At 54.4% G+C, this 15971-nt stretch overlaps 5 protein-coding genes across 5 annotated transcripts; 4 read left to right on the plus strand and 1 right to left on the minus strand.

The window, feature by feature from the left end:
- Positions 1-145: 145 nt before the first annotated feature.
- On the minus strand, positions 146-4560 carry MYCGRDRAFT_73114 (uncharacterized protein; the record flags this gene model as incomplete). The annotated part of the gene is made up of 1 exon (XM_003851799.1): positions 146-4560. One exon carries the CDS (start codon positions 4259-4261, stop codon positions 146-148), a length of 4116 nt encoding a protein of 1371 aa, XP_003851847.1.
- Positions 4561-4961: 401 nt separating this feature from the next.
- MYCGRDRAFT_43667 (uncharacterized protein) lies at positions 4962-6178 on the plus strand (the record flags this gene model as incomplete). The annotated part of the gene is made up of 2 exons (XM_003851443.1): positions 4962-5594; positions 5660-6178. 2 exons carry the CDS (start codon positions 4962-4964, stop codon positions 6176-6178), a joined length of 1152 nt encoding a protein of 383 aa, XP_003851491.1.
- A 47-nt stretch (positions 6179-6225) lies between these two features.
- On the plus strand, positions 6226-6850 carry MYCGRDRAFT_81208 (uncharacterized protein; the record flags this gene model as incomplete). The annotated part of the gene is made up of 3 exons (XM_003851444.1): positions 6226-6460; positions 6523-6704; positions 6776-6850. Coding segments are annotated over 2 exons (178 nt in total), but the record flags the coding sequence as incomplete, so codon positions are not given.
- Positions 6851-9585: 2735 nt separating this feature from the next.
- On the plus strand, positions 9586-11925 carry MYCGRDRAFT_43499 (uncharacterized protein; the record flags this gene model as incomplete). The annotated part of the gene is made up of 1 exon (XM_003851445.1): positions 9586-11925. The coding sequence occupies one exon, from the start codon at positions 9586-9588 to the stop codon at positions 11923-11925; it is 2340 nt and encodes a 779-aa protein (XP_003851493.1).
- Positions 11926-12563: 638 nt separating this feature from the next.
- On the plus strand, positions 12564-14033 carry MYCGRDRAFT_109856 (uncharacterized protein; the record flags this gene model as incomplete). Its single annotated transcript, XM_003851446.1, has 2 exons — positions 12564-13550; positions 13962-14033. 2 exons carry the CDS (start codon positions 12858-12860, stop codon positions 14031-14033), a joined length of 765 nt encoding a protein of 254 aa, XP_003851494.1.
- Positions 14034-15971: the final 1938 nt, after the last annotated feature.

The raw sequence follows: 15971 nt of genomic DNA on the forward strand, positions 1-15971 counted from the left end.
CAGCTAGACGGCAGAATGCTGTGCTGTGCCGCTGGCGCTTCATTAAACACACCAAAGCGAAGCACAAGCTCTCGACGCACCTGAGGTCTCAGTTCTGTAAATCGTCTCCATGTACCATGCCTATATACATCAGAGATCATAACATCTACGCAGAAGCCTCCGCCTCCGCCTGCCGACTCGCTACACTTCCTCCCCTCCACGCCTTCTTCGGATCTTCCTTCTCCATTTTCTGCGCTCGCTTGCCCACCGGGCCCCATCCACCGCCTCCAGGCGTTTGAATGATAATACGTTCGCCTGCCTTCATGGCAGCGGTATTCTTCGCACCAAGCGAGACACAGCAACAATCCTGCTCTTCCTCACTGTCCTTCTTCTCCACAACATTGGTCTTAGCTTTCTCCTCACCATTGACACCCTCATCCGCATCACTACCTTTCAGCTTCGGCACCTTTCTAACCCAAATATTCCGTCCACACTGCGCATCTTCTCCCCCTTCCAATCCATACGGATGATAAACTCTCCTCTCACTCAAAATACTCACCTGCACCGGAATCCGAAACTCAATATCCCTCACCACGCCGTCGCCGCCCTTATGCTGTCCCTCGCCATGACTCCCTTCCCTGAGCGAAAACTCCCTCAATATCACGGGATACCTCCTCTCGAAGACCTCCGCGTCCGTGATTCTTGTATTAGTCATGTGCGTGTGCACGCCGTTCGTCCCATCCCACGTGGGTCCCGCGCCGGATCCACCGGCGATGGTCTCGTAGTATCCGAATCCCTTGACTGCTTTTTCACCCGCGACGTTACCGCCGAAGCCGAAGGTGAGGTTATTGCAGTCGCCTTGAGAAGCGGCGCAGGCGCGGAAGGCTTTGAGCACGACGTCGGTGACGCGCTGGGAGGTCAAAACGTTGCCGCCTACGACTGCTGCGGTTCCGGAGGGCGAGAGGAAGGATTTCGGCGGGATGATGACTGTGACGGGTTTGAGGCAGCCTTGGTTCAGAGGGATGGACTCGGAGATTAAACAGCGTAAGCAGTAGATGATGGCGGAGTAGGTAACCGCTTCGGGGGCGTTGGTGTTGCCGTAGACTTCTGGGCCGGTACCGGTGAAGTCGAAGACGGCTTCGCCTTTTTCTGCGTCAATTGTGATTTTCAGTTGGATAGGGGATCCGTCGTCCATGTAGTCGATTGCGGAGAGGTCTTGGCCCTCGAAGCGTGAGGAGACGGATTTAAGGAGGTTTCGTACTGAGAGCTCGGCGTTGTCTTGGATGTTGCGCATGTAGAACTGTACGACTGGCTCAGTGTAATCGGCAATGAGTGAGGAGATCAGGTTGATGCCCTTTTGGTTGGCGGCAATCTGGGCTTTGAGGTCGTTGAGGTTGTCGGCGAGGCAGCGCGTGCCGGAGCAGCCTGGATGTTGGGCTGGCTCGTCTTGCAAGAGCTCGATGATGCGTTTTTCGTTGAAGTGGCCCTCTGACACGAGCTTTTCGGATTTGATGGCGGCGCCTTCTTGGTAGAGTTCGCGGGAGTGGGGAGGCATGGACCCGGGAAGAATGCCGCCAATGTCGGCGTGGTGAGCGCGAGAGGCGACGTAGAAGACGATGTTGTCGCCATTGAAGGCTGGAGTGATGACAGTGATGTCCGGTAAATGCGTGCCGCCGAACATGGGGTGGTTGGAAACGAGGACATCTCCTTTCTTCAGCTTCCCTCGCCATAGCTCAGATTGCTTCTTGACGCAAGTCGACATGCTGCCGAGATGAACTGGTAAATGCGGTGCGTTGGCGACGAGTCCACCATCTGCATCGAACAGCGCGCAGGAGTAGTCCAACCGCTCCTTGACGTTTGTGCTGACGCTCGTCTTCTGCAAAGCTCGGCCCATTTGCTCAGCAATCGCCATGAAGCGATGAGCAAAGATACTCAGCATGATGGGATCGACCTCCTTCGTGGTGACCTTCTTATCCTGGCTATCAGACTCGCCAATGTTAATGATGACATGGGTGTTGATCACCAAAGCCGTAGCCTCCGGCGTGACAACAATCGTCTGCGTGCCGTCGGCAATGATGGCCGGGCCTCTGATGCGATCGCCGACATCCAGATCTTCAAGCTTGTAGACAGAAGTGTCTTGCCTGCCACCTTCAAAGTACACCGACTTCTTCCCATACACCTTCTCATCCTTGCCGAGATCCTTCGGTTTGATCTCCTTGAGCTGCTGGTCAACAGTCTTTTCCAAGCCCTCGAAAGTTTTCCCGATACCTCTCGCCCTGACATCGTCAATAACGATATCCCGATCCGGCAACGTGAAACCAAATTCTTGCTCGTGCTGCCTCACAAAAGCCTTGCCAAACGCCCACTCATCTCCGCCAAAGTCCTTCTCACTCTCCTCTTTCCCCGGCTTGACAATCATCAACGCCGACTCGGTCCCACGATACCGCATGTTGAGGTACTCTTCAAAGTGGATTTCCTTTTCACTGAAACCCTGGTCCCGCAACGTAGCAGTCGACTTCTTCTTCAACTCCGCCATCTTATCTTGCAGATACTTGCGCACCTCTTGGTCCTCTTCCGACCAGACTTTCGACTCGGGCTCTTGTCGCTCATCAACCACGTCTGCCAAGGCCATGCCGTACGCTGATAACACCGACGAGTAGCGATGGATCAAAATCTGACTGATTCCCAACGCCTCTGCGATGGCCACGGCGTGCTGCCCACCTGCTCCGCCAAACGTCGCCAAGCGGTGTTTACTCGTATCATGACCCCTCGCTTCGGTGAGCGAGCGGATGGGACGCGTCATTGTTTCGTTAGCGATTGTGATAAAGCCGTAGGCGACTTCGTCCGCGCTCATCTCCTTCTCCTTGCCCGAGCCGGCCTCCTCTTTGTTAATTTGGGCCGTGAGTTCCTTGAACAGCTTCTCACTGGCAGTCTCATCCAGACCTTCATCCTCATTCTTGCCAAAGATTTTGGGGAAGAAGTCAGGCAGTAGTCGGCCAAGGAACAAGTTGGCGTCAGTGATGGTAAGGGGTCCACCTTTGCGGTAACATGCTGGTCCGGGGTGGGCGCTGGCACTTTCTGGGCCAACAACGAAGAGGCCGTTACGGAAGAAGAGTCGTGAGCCACCACCTGCAGCTACAGTGTTGATGTCGAGCTGTGGGCTTTGGATCGTGACGCCTGCTGTTGTCGTTTCGAAGACGTGGTCGTATCGGCCACTGCCGTATCTGCTGACATCTGTACTCGTGCCTCCCATGTCAAATCCAATGACGGGTGTTCTCGTTTCCGGGTCGTAGCTCGTGAGTGCGTAGCCGACCACGCCTCCTGCTGGTCCTGATAAGATCGCCCTCAGGCCAGAGAAGCTATCCACGTCTACCAGTCCACCATCAGACTGCATGAATTCGCATCTGGCTCCCTTTGCACCGGCTTCATTCTTCACGCTCTCTGTGCCTAGTCCACCCTCGAAGCCCTTCTGAAATCCATCGATGTACTTCCGGATCGCCGGTGTGAGGTATGCATCCGCACACGCACTCGTTGCTCGAGGTACCAATTTGATCATCGGCATAAGTTCATGACTCAAGCTGACGTGGTCGAAGCCAATCTCCCTCGCGATTTTGCCCACCATAGCTTCGTGATGAGGGTATGTGTATCCATGCATTAGACATACCGCGATGCTCTTCAGTCCAGAGTCGAACACCTCTTGTAATTGCTTCCGAATCTTGCTCTCTTCTGGTCGTTGGAGTACCCTCACGGCTTCACCCGATAGTCCCTTGACCAGCTCCGCATCGGACGCTGCATCTTGTATACCCTCTGCCTTCGTTGACGTCCGCTCCGGATCTTCAGCGTAGTCCTCCAATGTTACTCGCTCTTCAATCTCCACGACCCGTTTGTACAACACCTCTGGCTTCCGTATCGCCAAGTCGAAGATGTCCGGTCGACTCTGATTCCCGATTTCCAAACAATCTTTGAAGCCCTTTGTCACGACCATAGCAATGTCTTCTCCTTTTCTCTCAAGCAAGGCATTCGTAGCCACCGTAGTTCCCATTCGTATGCTCTCGATCTTGCTCGTGTCTAGAGGTGTGCCTCGAGGGATGTCTTCGCCGGTGAACTTGGAGAGCAGTCGTCGAATACCTTCGAGAGGTGCGTCGTCGTAGTTTGAGGGATCGACGGAGAGGAGCTTGATCACGACGTCGTCCTCCATCTTGCCTGAGCCAGGGTTGCCTACGCAGTCGGTGAACGTGCCGCCGCGGTCTATGGCGATGCGAATTCCTCGAGAGGTCGCCATGTTGTCCGCTGAGGAGTGCGAGAAGAAGAAGTCAATGGCTTTGAAAGCTTTCCGCTTGAGGAACACGAGGCCAGGGCAGTGAGCGGATATGCGAGGGTAAGGGAGGTGGTAGCAGAAGAGAGGATTCGAGCAAACCTATCTCTTATGTCGAACCAAGGCCGTTACCAAGGTGTGATAGGGAGCATGAGGACATTCAGCACTGTATATGCCCATGAAGATATCGATGCAAGTCCCTCCTACAATTGTCGGTGGATGATGATAACAGCTCGGGCGATGTCGTTGGCCGAGTGGTGGGGCTCTGTGAGGGTGTTGCGGGGCGGGCGACTTCGCTTCGTCGCTTCGTCCTTTGCCATCACTTTCACTCTCACGACTGAACATCGACTTACTCCATCAAATTCAAACATTTGCCATCGCAGGGTGAACCTCTCGTGCATTGGCAGCATCTTCCAGCTCGGATGATATCGTCCATTGCATGGTATTGCCGTCACGACTCAAGAGAAGCCCTCTGCGAACAACGGCCACGGCCAAGGTGTACTTCGTAGGGCGGCTCGTTCTAACCTTTGGAGGCATCTCTTACCGGTAGGCTGACGGATCTTCCATTCTCGACTACATCTGACTCCGTTCAATTCTTCCGTCTGCATCTTCTCCATCCCTCCTCCGTCGATTCATTACCCTCGAGTTTGGTGCAGAAATCAGCAAGATGTCATCCTACACCGTCCAGCATCTGGACTCGAGAACCTCCTACGCTCGTCCCTACATCCTCCACAATCCTCACCACGCTTCTCCATCTTCCTCAACATCCTCTCTCAACCCATCCGTCGAGGCCTTTCATCGCACGTTACCCGACTACAACGAAACAAGCCTCCACAATCTGTCCTCCATAGCCGAAGAACTAGGTCTCAAATACGTCTTCCTCAAAGACGAGTCCACTCGATTCGCTCTACCTGCTTTCAAGATTCTCGGCGCGAGTTGGGCGATCCATCGAGCGATTTGTCAGGAGCTTGCTCTACCCAATGATGCTTCGCTAGAGGATGTCAAGCAGGCACTCAGGCCAACGGAGAAGGATGTGAGGCTGGTGCTCTGCTCTGAGGGCAATTGGGGTCGGGCATGTGCGCGAATGGGTAAGATCCTCAACCTTTCGGTGACCATTTACGTGCCGGGGTTCATGAGCGAGTATATGCAGAACCTTCTCCGTGGCGAAGGGGCGGAAGTCAAAGTCCTAAAGGAAGGGACTTACGATGATTCAATTGCTGCGGCATTGGAGGACTCTGAGCGCAGCGGTGCGTTACTGGTGATGGATACCAGCTGGGAGGGCTATGAGCAGATTCCGAAGGTAAGCTCCCCCATGCGTGTGTTACGTTTCGATGGGAGAAAGCGCTGAATCGACTCACCAAACAGTGGGTAACAGAAGGCTACGCAACCATGCTCACCGAGACCGACCGCCAAGTCGCTGCCATCACTCCCGAAAATCCGAACACATTCTTCGTCTCCGTCGGCGTCGGATCCTGGGCGCATTCCGTCGTGGCTCACTATACCTCCGCCAACACATCCAATCGCATTGTGACCGTTGAACCCATTGCCGCGCCGTCCTTCAAAGAGTCGCTCCATATCGGCTACCCGACTCCGATCGTAACAGGTGAAACGATCATGGCGGGAATGAACTGCGGTACGACGAGTGCGTTGGCGTGGTCGGTCTTGCGGGATGGAGTGAGTGATGCCGTCATTGTAGGGGAGAATGAGGCGCATGATGCGGTCGAAGAGTTGAAGGGCTTGGGTGTGAGTGCTGGGCCTTGTGGTGCGGCGACATTGGCGGCGTTGAGGAGATTTGTGGAGAGGATCAGTGCGGAGGAGAAGGCGGAGATGAGTGTTGTGCTGTTCAGTACGGAAGGAGCGAGGGAGTATGTGGTGCCGGAGTGATTCGCTCACTCCGCAGCCTGTCGTTGCGTAGACGGAGCGACCTGTGGAACGAACGCCTTACACGCCTGGCCGGGATCCAGCTTCCTTGTTGCTTAGCCTCATTGCTTGTCGAATGCCGCCTCGAGGACGCTTATCGACTAATTGCGACACATACCACTTGCCCGCCTGTGCTTGTGAGCACACCGTGGCCTCTATTGGCCTCTATTGTAGGTAGCGGAACATGGGCCTCCGGACCGGTCAATCGCACATCCGTTGTGCTCCCTGAACGAAAGGAAACTTCCAGTACGACCTTCGGTGGTATAAGACTGGCCTTCGCTGAACGGTCGTCAACTAAAAAGCATCAGATCATCAAGCCCTCATCGAATCGCCGATCTTTCTCGTCCCAGCAACATCCGCCTCCCCAAAGTTCCAAGTCCAACAAAAATGTCGATCCTCCTCGCGCTTCTCGCCTTTTGTCTCTTCGCAGCCACCAGCGCCGAGACTTGCACCACCCGCGACGACTGTCCAGGACAAGAAGTCTGCTGCGGTGAGCGCACTTACTCCTCACATGAGCCATTTTCGACTGATACACAAACTAACACCTACGTTTCTCCTCAGTCTGGCTGTCCCCCGGTGCGGCAGCGGGTGGTTACGTTTCCTACAGTCTGTGCGCTGGTGTGGGAGGCGAGTGCTGCAAGGGCGAGTTAGAAGGGTGGGCGTACGGGCGGAGTTCGTGCGATTTGTGAGCGTGGTTGAGGAGGAAGGATGGAGGCCGCCGGGAAGGGCTGAAGGAGGTTCGCGGAGGACGCGGAGCACGCGGAGCATGAGTCTCCGGATCGATTGATTGCGGTGCTGGATAGCCCTTGTGCGTGTAGCCCGTTGAAACCATACGATGCGACTGCGATAGTTTTTAAGACTGGCTTCTTTCCATTGTAGAATCCTGAGATTGATAAATTTGCAACCTCGAAACATCGAGTCAACGGTTACCAGGCTAGCACACACACATCACACCAGGTCTCTGAGCATCGCCATGTCGACCATCCTCGCTCTCGTCTTCCTTGGCCTCGTCGTAGCAGCTAGCGCCCAGATCTGCACCACTCGAGACGACTGTCCTGGACAAGAAGTCTGCTGCAGTAAGAGGCCCAGCTCCTGGCGCATGCCAAACTATCGCAATGGTATGCTGACCTTTTTGAAACCCCTCTCAGCTGTCCAGAATTACGATACCAGAATGTGCGACATCTACACATTTTGTGATGGCGTGGAAAGCGATTGCTGCAAAGGCCAATTGTCGGGCTTCGCGTCTGGGCGTAGTTGTTGCGACTTGTGAGTGGTGAGCAGCGATGAAGAGGAGGAGGAGGAAAGGAGGGACCCGAGCACGTCGGCACGCTGGCGTTGATGTGGTAGCTTGCGGAAGATGGAATTCTGGGATGGTGTGTTGTACAGTACTGCACTGCCTGTTGTGCTCGGAAACCGGTGGAGGATTCTGGTGCGACTTTTGTAGTCGTTAAAGAGTGGTCTTTGCCGTTCTTCGTCGATCCTATGTTAGCTGCGTGCAACGTTTGGGCCAAAGTTCTATACCCTTCAATCTCCAGAGACCTCCTTTCTCTGTTTGCAAACCCAGGAAGCCATCCTCAGCAACCATCGCAAGCTCGAACCAAATCCCGAACCATGCCTTACCACCTCGCCCTCCTCGCCCTGCTCACCCTTGGCCTTGCAGCTACCGCCAATGCACAAGGCTGCCATACCCGAGACGACTGCCCTGGCCAAGAAGTCTGCTGCTGTAAGACACCCTGACATGCTCCCGCCTTCGTTTCCACACGGTCAACTGACCTTCGGTGGTACTTTACAGTCTGGAAGGACTTGGATCTCGCGTCTGGGGGGTACGGGTTCATTTACCACAACGCCTGTGCTGCAGTGGACAGTGCTTGCTGTTTGCGCCAGAGACCGGAGTGGCCGGGAGATAGCTATTGTGATTTGTGAGCGGGAGGCGGGGATAGGAGAAATGAGAAGACATGGAAAGAAGGGGGTGGTTGATGGTTGTGTCGACTGCTGTATCGCCGGTGTCGAGGAGCATGTTCCGCAGGCTGAAGGGAAGTTGATCAGCACGGAGGTTCAAAGCAGTATCAGATGCCTTGCCAATATCTTCTTTATCGTCGAGCAATTGACCATTTCGCCGCCGTCAGAGCCGAGTGAAGCATAATATCGTGAGAAAGTCAGCTCCTCGTTTTGTGATCCGACTCATCTCCAGCAAGGCCCCAGATGCGCACCGGCTTACCCACGCTGCATTCACGACTCTCGCGGACGATGACGGGTCGCTTGTCATGAGAGATGGCCGCTTTGATGAAGAAGAGGAAGTAGAGACGACAACACGGCAGGGAGCAATCAAGCAATCTCGCCTGAAGCATGGAAGATTTTAGCGGCGGACCTTGCCGTTGAGCATCCTTGCACAACATCAACGGCACGTCCATGGATGATGAGAATTTCCCCCTCGACAATGCAGGCGACAAATCGAAGTGAGCGGTGACCGTGAGTAGAAGAACTCGAGAAGGTAGTTGCCAACCGAGATGAAGAAACCTACTACGCATTCGCCGTGCCGACTACAGCCTCTGAAGGCCGAGCATGGAGCGGCAGACAGCCAAGCGATGGAGAACTCGTCTATTCCCGCCGAGAGATGGATCGCGCACTACTGCGGAGCAGTAAGATATCGTCGGCCTGTGCCAATCTTTCTGAGCGGCTTCTCGACAAGAGTTCGTCCTTCCTCAATGCCTTCTCCCAAAAGTGCGTGGCTCAGCCCACCGCTTGACTCTCGACATGGCCAACGACCAGTATATGGCTCATCGCCACCACGTTCTCTGGCTCCAGGTTGGCGGTTTTGTTCTGACGACGTTATCTTCTGAATATGGGCAGTAATCACTTTGCTCATCAGCCCTTCGGAGGAGCAAGTGCGGCGGCTCGCTTGATCGAATTCAGGCTGGCATTTTCTTCGAAATCTCATAGCGCCTATGCGATCGCAGAGGTCTTCCATGCAAGGGCCAATTCGCCACGAAAAGTGATGTTTGGACGAAAGGATACAGTAAGGTAAGGTGAGTGAGCTCCCTCACGTCCTCCTTGGCGTGACGCTAAACCACATCCTCCGGCCTGAATGAGCCGAAGATCAACGTCCCTTCTGCCAAGTGAGTTCATACCGCTTCAAGCTCCCATCGTCTCTCCAAGAAGCTTGGCCAGCACTACACCGCCGCCGTCTCCACAACCAAGCCCGAGACCACCTTCCCAATGGAGCAGATCGCCGTGCGTCACTTGACGACGGCGTTGCATTCTTTTGCTGTGGCACGATATCTCGATAGGGCAGGTATGGAGCACACAGAAGAGTATACAAGCAGGTAGGTCTGCAGTCCCCTTGATGTCCTTCTCGAGTACAGTCACGCAAGATGGCGCTCTCGAACATCCTCTCTTTGAGCTTACTGCTGCCATTGACGATAGCTATTGATCCACCCCGTCAACCCCGTCAACCTCTTGGGAATGGCGAGACGCTCCTCACATACAACGTCACTACTCCGACAGCACTGTACCGACCGACCGCTCCCAAAGACGTAGACTGGATCTCTGGCGAGCAAGACGGACAATACATCACCACCAACGACGATGGAGCTCTTGTCTTGGAGAACATCGTCACCGGCGACAGCAATGTCTTCATCGATGCAGCAAAGGTCCCCGAAGACTACCACGAGTACTGGATCTCACCAGATCAAGAGAGGGTTCTGTGGGCTGTGAACTACACCAAGCAATATCGGCATTCGTACTTTGCCGACTATCTCATTCAGGATGTGCAAAGTGGGGAGACAACACCTTTGGTAGAGGGTCAGGTCGGAGATATTCAATATGCCGAGTTCGCTCCAGCAGGCGGCGCGATTGCGCTCGTTCGTGGGAACAATCTGTACATCTATGGCAATGACAGTAAGGTCACACAGATCACCGATGATGGTGGTCCGGACATGTTCCACGCTGTGCCGGACTGGGTCTACGAAGAGGAGATCTTTGGTGGAAGGTCCGCTCTCTGGTTCTCTCCGGATGGAAAATATGCTGCTTTCCTCAGCGCGAACGAGACTGGCGTGGGGACGTTCACCTTCCCGTACTACATGGATGACTCTGAAGTCGCCCCGCCATACCCTCGCGAGCTGGATTTGAGATATCCCAAGGTGGGCACCACGAACCCAACAGTGGAGATGAACATGCTCGACATGTCCACAATGGAGTACACCAACGTCCCAATCACTGCTTTCGCATCGAACGACACCGTCATCGGCGAGGTCACCTGGATGACCGAAGGCCACTCCGGTGTGATTTATCGAGTGTTCAATCGCATTCAGCGTTTGGACAAGCACGTCTTGGTGAATCCAACCACTGGCTCATCGGAGGTCGTCCGCGAGCGCGATGGTACGGATGGCTGGCTTGAGAATAATGCGGTCATGGCTTATGTCGGCCGTGTCGCCAATTCCACCGGTGACTTCTACCTCGACCTTTCCGACGAGAGCGGCTGGAATCACATTTATTTATACCCTGTGGCGGGTGGCGATGCCATCCCCATCACCAAAGGAGAGTGGGAAGTCACGGCGATGCTGAAAGTTGACACCGCCCGCAGCCTCGTCTACTACCTCAGCACCGAGCACCACTCAACAGAGCGCCATCTCTACTCCATCAATTACGCCACCGGCGAAAAGACCGCTCTCGTCGACGACACCATCCCCGGCCACTGGTCCGCCTCCTTCTCCTCCGCAGGCGACTACTACATCCTCTCCTACCAAGGCCCCGACGTGCCCTACCAAGAAGTCTACTCACTCAACTCCACCACCCCGCTCTCCACTCTCGTCTCCAACTCTGCTCTCCTGCAGAACATCTCCTCCCTCCACCTCCCGAACATCACCTACTTCGAGCTCCCGCTCCCCTCCTCCAACTTCACCCTCAACGTCATGCAACGCCTGCCTCCCAACTTCGACCCGACAAAGCAGTATCCCGTCCTCTTCACTCCCTATGGCGGCCCCAACGCTCAAGAAGTCAGCAAACGCTTCCAAACCCTCACCTGGCGCGCGTACATCGCCTCCGACCCGGAACTCGAGTACATTACCTACACCATCGACAACCGCGGCACGGGCTTCAAAGGTCGTGCGTTCCGGTCCGCCGTCACAGACCACTTGGGACGTCTGGAAGCTCAAGACCAAATCTGGGCGGCCAAAGAACTACTCTCTATGCACTCCTTCCTCGACGCCGAGAGGGTGGGGATTTACGGACATTCCTTTGGTGGCTACCTCTCTGCCAAAGTCCTCGAAGCCGACTCGGACGTCTTCTCCTTCGCTCTCATCGCCGCCCCAGTCACAGACTGGCGCTTCTACGACAGCATGTACACGGAGCGATACATGCAGACCTTCTCGCAGAACGAAGCGGGATACAACGAGACGGCGGTTCGGAACGCGACTGGATTCGCGAACGCGAGGGGCGGGTTCCTGATTGCGCATGGAACTGGTGACGACAACGTTCATTATCAGAATTCGGCGGCGTTGGCAGATTTGCTGGTCGGATCGGGCGTGGGTCCGGATCAGATGAGTATGATGGCGTTTACGGATAGTGATCATTCGATCACGTATAACGGCGCGAGCGATTGGTTGTATAAGTATTATACGAAGCATTTGTTTCAGGAGAAGATGAGGAAGACGGACGGGGAGGTGGAGGGGCATCAGTGGGTTAGGAGGATGGTGTTGGATGGGTCGTCGTAGAGGAATTGAGGTAGAATGATCGATGGACACCAGCTCGATGACTCCATGCTTTCTGTAATGTTCTCAGTGATGTCAAACTGCATCGAAATACCTTACAGCTGAGATTGTCGAAGTATACCGCCATGAAATCGACTTTAGCCGGTGCCACCGCCAAGACTCCCGCTTCCAACGACATTCGCACTTCTCTCCGAGATTGCGCAGTTCAAGTTTGCGACATTCCCCGACATGCAGTCACCTGCGTTTAAGTGTACCTGAGGGACTAGGCCATCTGGATATGCCCAAAATCGGCGTGAGAGCTGGCTCTTTCAGCGCGCACTTAAGCAACGGTCCTCTTGAGTAGCCTGCCAGAGACTGCCAATCCGCTGTCGAAGGCAGATTCCATCTTCCGCTGAGCGAGAGTGAGCCCGTCATCAGCGACATCGCACCAGATCCGATTGTCATTTCGTTCCAGACTTCGGTAGATCTCGCAGCGCTGCAAGGGATCCCTGCTGCATCGGAGAAACAGCGTGCGCACACGCCACATGGCAGGCTGGCAGCTGCGCTTTGCGGAGGTGACACCGAGTTGTCGTTTGCGACTCAATTATTCTCTTCTTCTCTTCCTCCGCTTACAAGTAAGATCTCTGTGCCCTTCTCCTAGCATTATTGTTGCTTTCGATATTCTGCTGCTTTAATCTACATTAGTTCGCTGCTTTCTTCCTCTCCTGTCATACGAGACTTGATCCTTGGAAGCGAAGACCTGGATCACTCGTCATTACTTCGGTTGTCATTCATGCCCTGCGTATTCGCCTTCCTGGATTGACTACGGACGTCATAAGAAAGAGTAGCGCACAAGCACCTGCCATCACCACCGCCGGAAAACACAACATTCACGACAAACAACTCGACCTCACCACAACCTCCGCGAGATAATCCAAACCACACCACACACCAACATGACAACAGCAAACCTCCTCGCCCGTCTACCCGGCGAACTCCGCAACTCCATCTGGCGCGACCTCGTCCTCTTCCCCGACCCCATCCCCGTCGAACCCCTCTGCCGCCCCACGCACCCCAAACTCCACCAACCCGCAATATCCTTCACCTGCGCCTGGATCCGGGCCGAAGTCCTCTCCATCTTCTACTCGGAAAATACCTTCCACCTCGGAAAAATCGGCTACCATTCCCGCGACCACATACGACTTCACGATTTCAATAAACGGTTGGATGCTTGGAGAGCAAGTTTGGGAGAGAGTGTGAGGGACTTGAGGAGTCTGACGATGCACATTGATGGGAGGTGTTATGCTTGGGATGGAGTGCAGCCGGGGGATGTCAAGTATGCGATGAAAGTGGTGACTGGCCCGAAGTCAGTGAGATCGAGGTCGGCATCACCTGTTGAGGGTGGGAGCAGTCCAATAAGAAAGAGTGTCAGCGGTGGAGATGAGAATTTGAGTCTGGAGTTCACGATGAACGATGGACCGAGATGTACGTGTCGCATCAAGCCTGGTGTGGAGGAGAAGGCGATTCATGATGGGAGTGAGTTGTTGGAGGTGATGAAGGAGTATAGTGCGAGTTATTGCGAGGCCGTCTTGGAAGGAGAGTGTCCTCATTGTGGGTGTTCGAGGTTGGAGACGGTACGACCTACGGAGGTGAGACATTTGGAGAGGTGGGAGGATATCCAGTGGAGTTGAGATGGAAACTGCCGCAGCTGTGAGGATGCGGTCGTGGCCGTGGAATGGCGGCGGTGGGAAGTGAAGATGTTGATCGCGGCGAAACTTGTTACACTGCATAAGCAAGCCTCTTTTCGACACTCCCACGTGTGCTCGCTATTGTTGTTGGTCTTGGCACAAGCCCGGAGTCGCGCAATTGTCAACTAAGTTGGAGCTAGTGAAAGTATGTACAAGTGAAGTCGAAGTACTGAGACCACATGGCAGTGTGTTCTTGTCTTGATCAATGGACGACACGATCTCCATGCAGAAGCTATCTGCCACCACTACGCGACGATGGCGCACCGAGCGAGATACCTCTTCCTTAGAAAATGTGCTGCTGGCAGATTGCAGTCACCGGCGCCTGACAAGACCGTCTCGCCACGGAGCATGGCTGACCCCACGGCGACTGCACAGCCGGCGTGAGAACATCAAGAGATACTGGATAGGCCCTCGATGCTGGTCTGACACCCTTTCACATACTGCACTCAAGTCGTGCAGCCATCCTCCGCTGTCCAATGTCGACATTTCCAAAGAATCAGGGCGACGGAATGATAATTAAGGCGAGGGAAGACAGTAGCGAGTCTGTTGGGCATGCACGCATACGTGCTGCATGGGGCGGGAACTCGGTCTCTAATTCGCTGCGCCTCTGCTGGGTGCCATGCTACTGGCCAAATTCTCTGTAGGCCGACCTGAATATACATTCAGATAAGGTATACGTGAGTCTACGACCTGCATCGCCCGTGGCACAGAAAGCTCCGGATCAGTCCTCTGACCGTCACACACACAGCGCCACATCATTCTTCGATTATGAGAGAAGTCCACGAGCAATGTACATAAAGTCCAGCTTCGATCCCCACGAAGAGAACTTGGATATCGAACTGTCATTCATCTCCAGCTATTCTACATCGACAGTCTTGACCAGTTTCTAAATTGTCACCCCGAGCACACCGTCATCGCCTTGCTCGGAAGCGTCCCCAATCATGCAGCTCTCCAACATTTTCGCCTTGGCATTTGGTCTCCTGACGATCATTCTCACGGTTACGATGATCTTTCAAAAGTCCAACAGGCTCCAAGGTCAGTGATATCAAGTCCACAATCTTTGGTTTGGGCAATTGACGATTCTCCGTTGAAGCCTACATTCTCCGCCACTTCACGTCGCAACGGCCGCTTCTTCCTACCACCAATGGCCCGGTTGCAGGTACGCTGCCTGGAGACCTGGAGCTCGGCCATGATCTCTTCGAATTCGTCTTTACGGCTCGGCGTCGAGGACTCTAACTGTCTATTCGACTTCATGGCGTCGAGCAAAGCTGTCTCTTGGGAGTCGAAGGTCTCGGATCAAAGTCGCCACTGGCCGTGAACGCTGGACCATACGATCCAAGGTATTGGTTGAGGATATTCTGCTTGCCTCCCAGAACTGAAGAGTGCTGTGACATTGTTCCTGAAACCTGAGGAGAACGCAACTCAGATGTTGGTGAAGAACTACACCTTTTGGAAGCTGAAAGCGGGAACGTCAGCACCGGTTTCGCATTGGTCCAGGAACGACCGGAATGTCGGCAGCGGAGGCAGAAGCGGCGGCATCTGTTTATAAGAGAGCTGCGAACGAGCTACTCAGGCTCACAGTCAATACACAATAGCTGTTGTATATTTTCTTCAGCCCCCCTCGCAGCCTCAGATGCTCATGACTACGCAAGGCCCAGTGACCAAGTGCTGTCAACATGGTAGACCGCAGTGGAAGCATGACTGGGTGGAGACGAAATAAGGTCAGGGTTTCCGCCATCTCAGTACCGTGAGGCGTGAGCACGGTCGCTAGCTGTATGACGGCGCCAGAGGACTGAAGCTCATGATGCGACGGACAGAGACTCTTGGCCTCAGGGACGACGACGATGCTTCGCCCCAGAAAAGCCAAGATTCACGGCAGAAGGCTTGGATGAGGATGTTCTCTTGGCTTCGGCATGAATGAGGAGCCAGCCTGCCAGGATCGGGGTGGAAGAAACTGAGAGGGCGTGTCAGGTTGCTCAGCCCAGCGTCAGCCAAGGCGGCACCAGAAAGCTTCTAGATGAAAGGTCAGCGACACCATATGCGATTATCTTGTCATAATCCACGACATCAACAAGATATCGACCAACATCGGCTACATCTTGACCCGCAGAACGTGAGCTTGCCTTGCTCATAGACTTCGTTCCTGTTTTGTTCATTGGCAGTGAAATACATTCCCTCAAACCTCGAAAGGTGCAGTCTAAGGGGAATGATATGACCGGAATGATGATTCCTGGAACAGTCTAGAGGTTGCTGCTCTTATACCGTGATTTCGCAAAGAGCTAGCACTGCTTCAGTATCTCCTCGTTCAGGCTAGCTGTGGCG

The sequence above is a fragment of the Zymoseptoria tritici genome, chromosome 6 (genome assembly GCF_000219625.1).
Source record: "Zymoseptoria tritici IPO323 chromosome 6, whole genome shotgun sequence".
Taxonomy (NCBI): Eukaryota; Fungi; Ascomycota; class Dothideomycetes; order Mycosphaerellales; family Mycosphaerellaceae; genus Zymoseptoria; species Zymoseptoria tritici.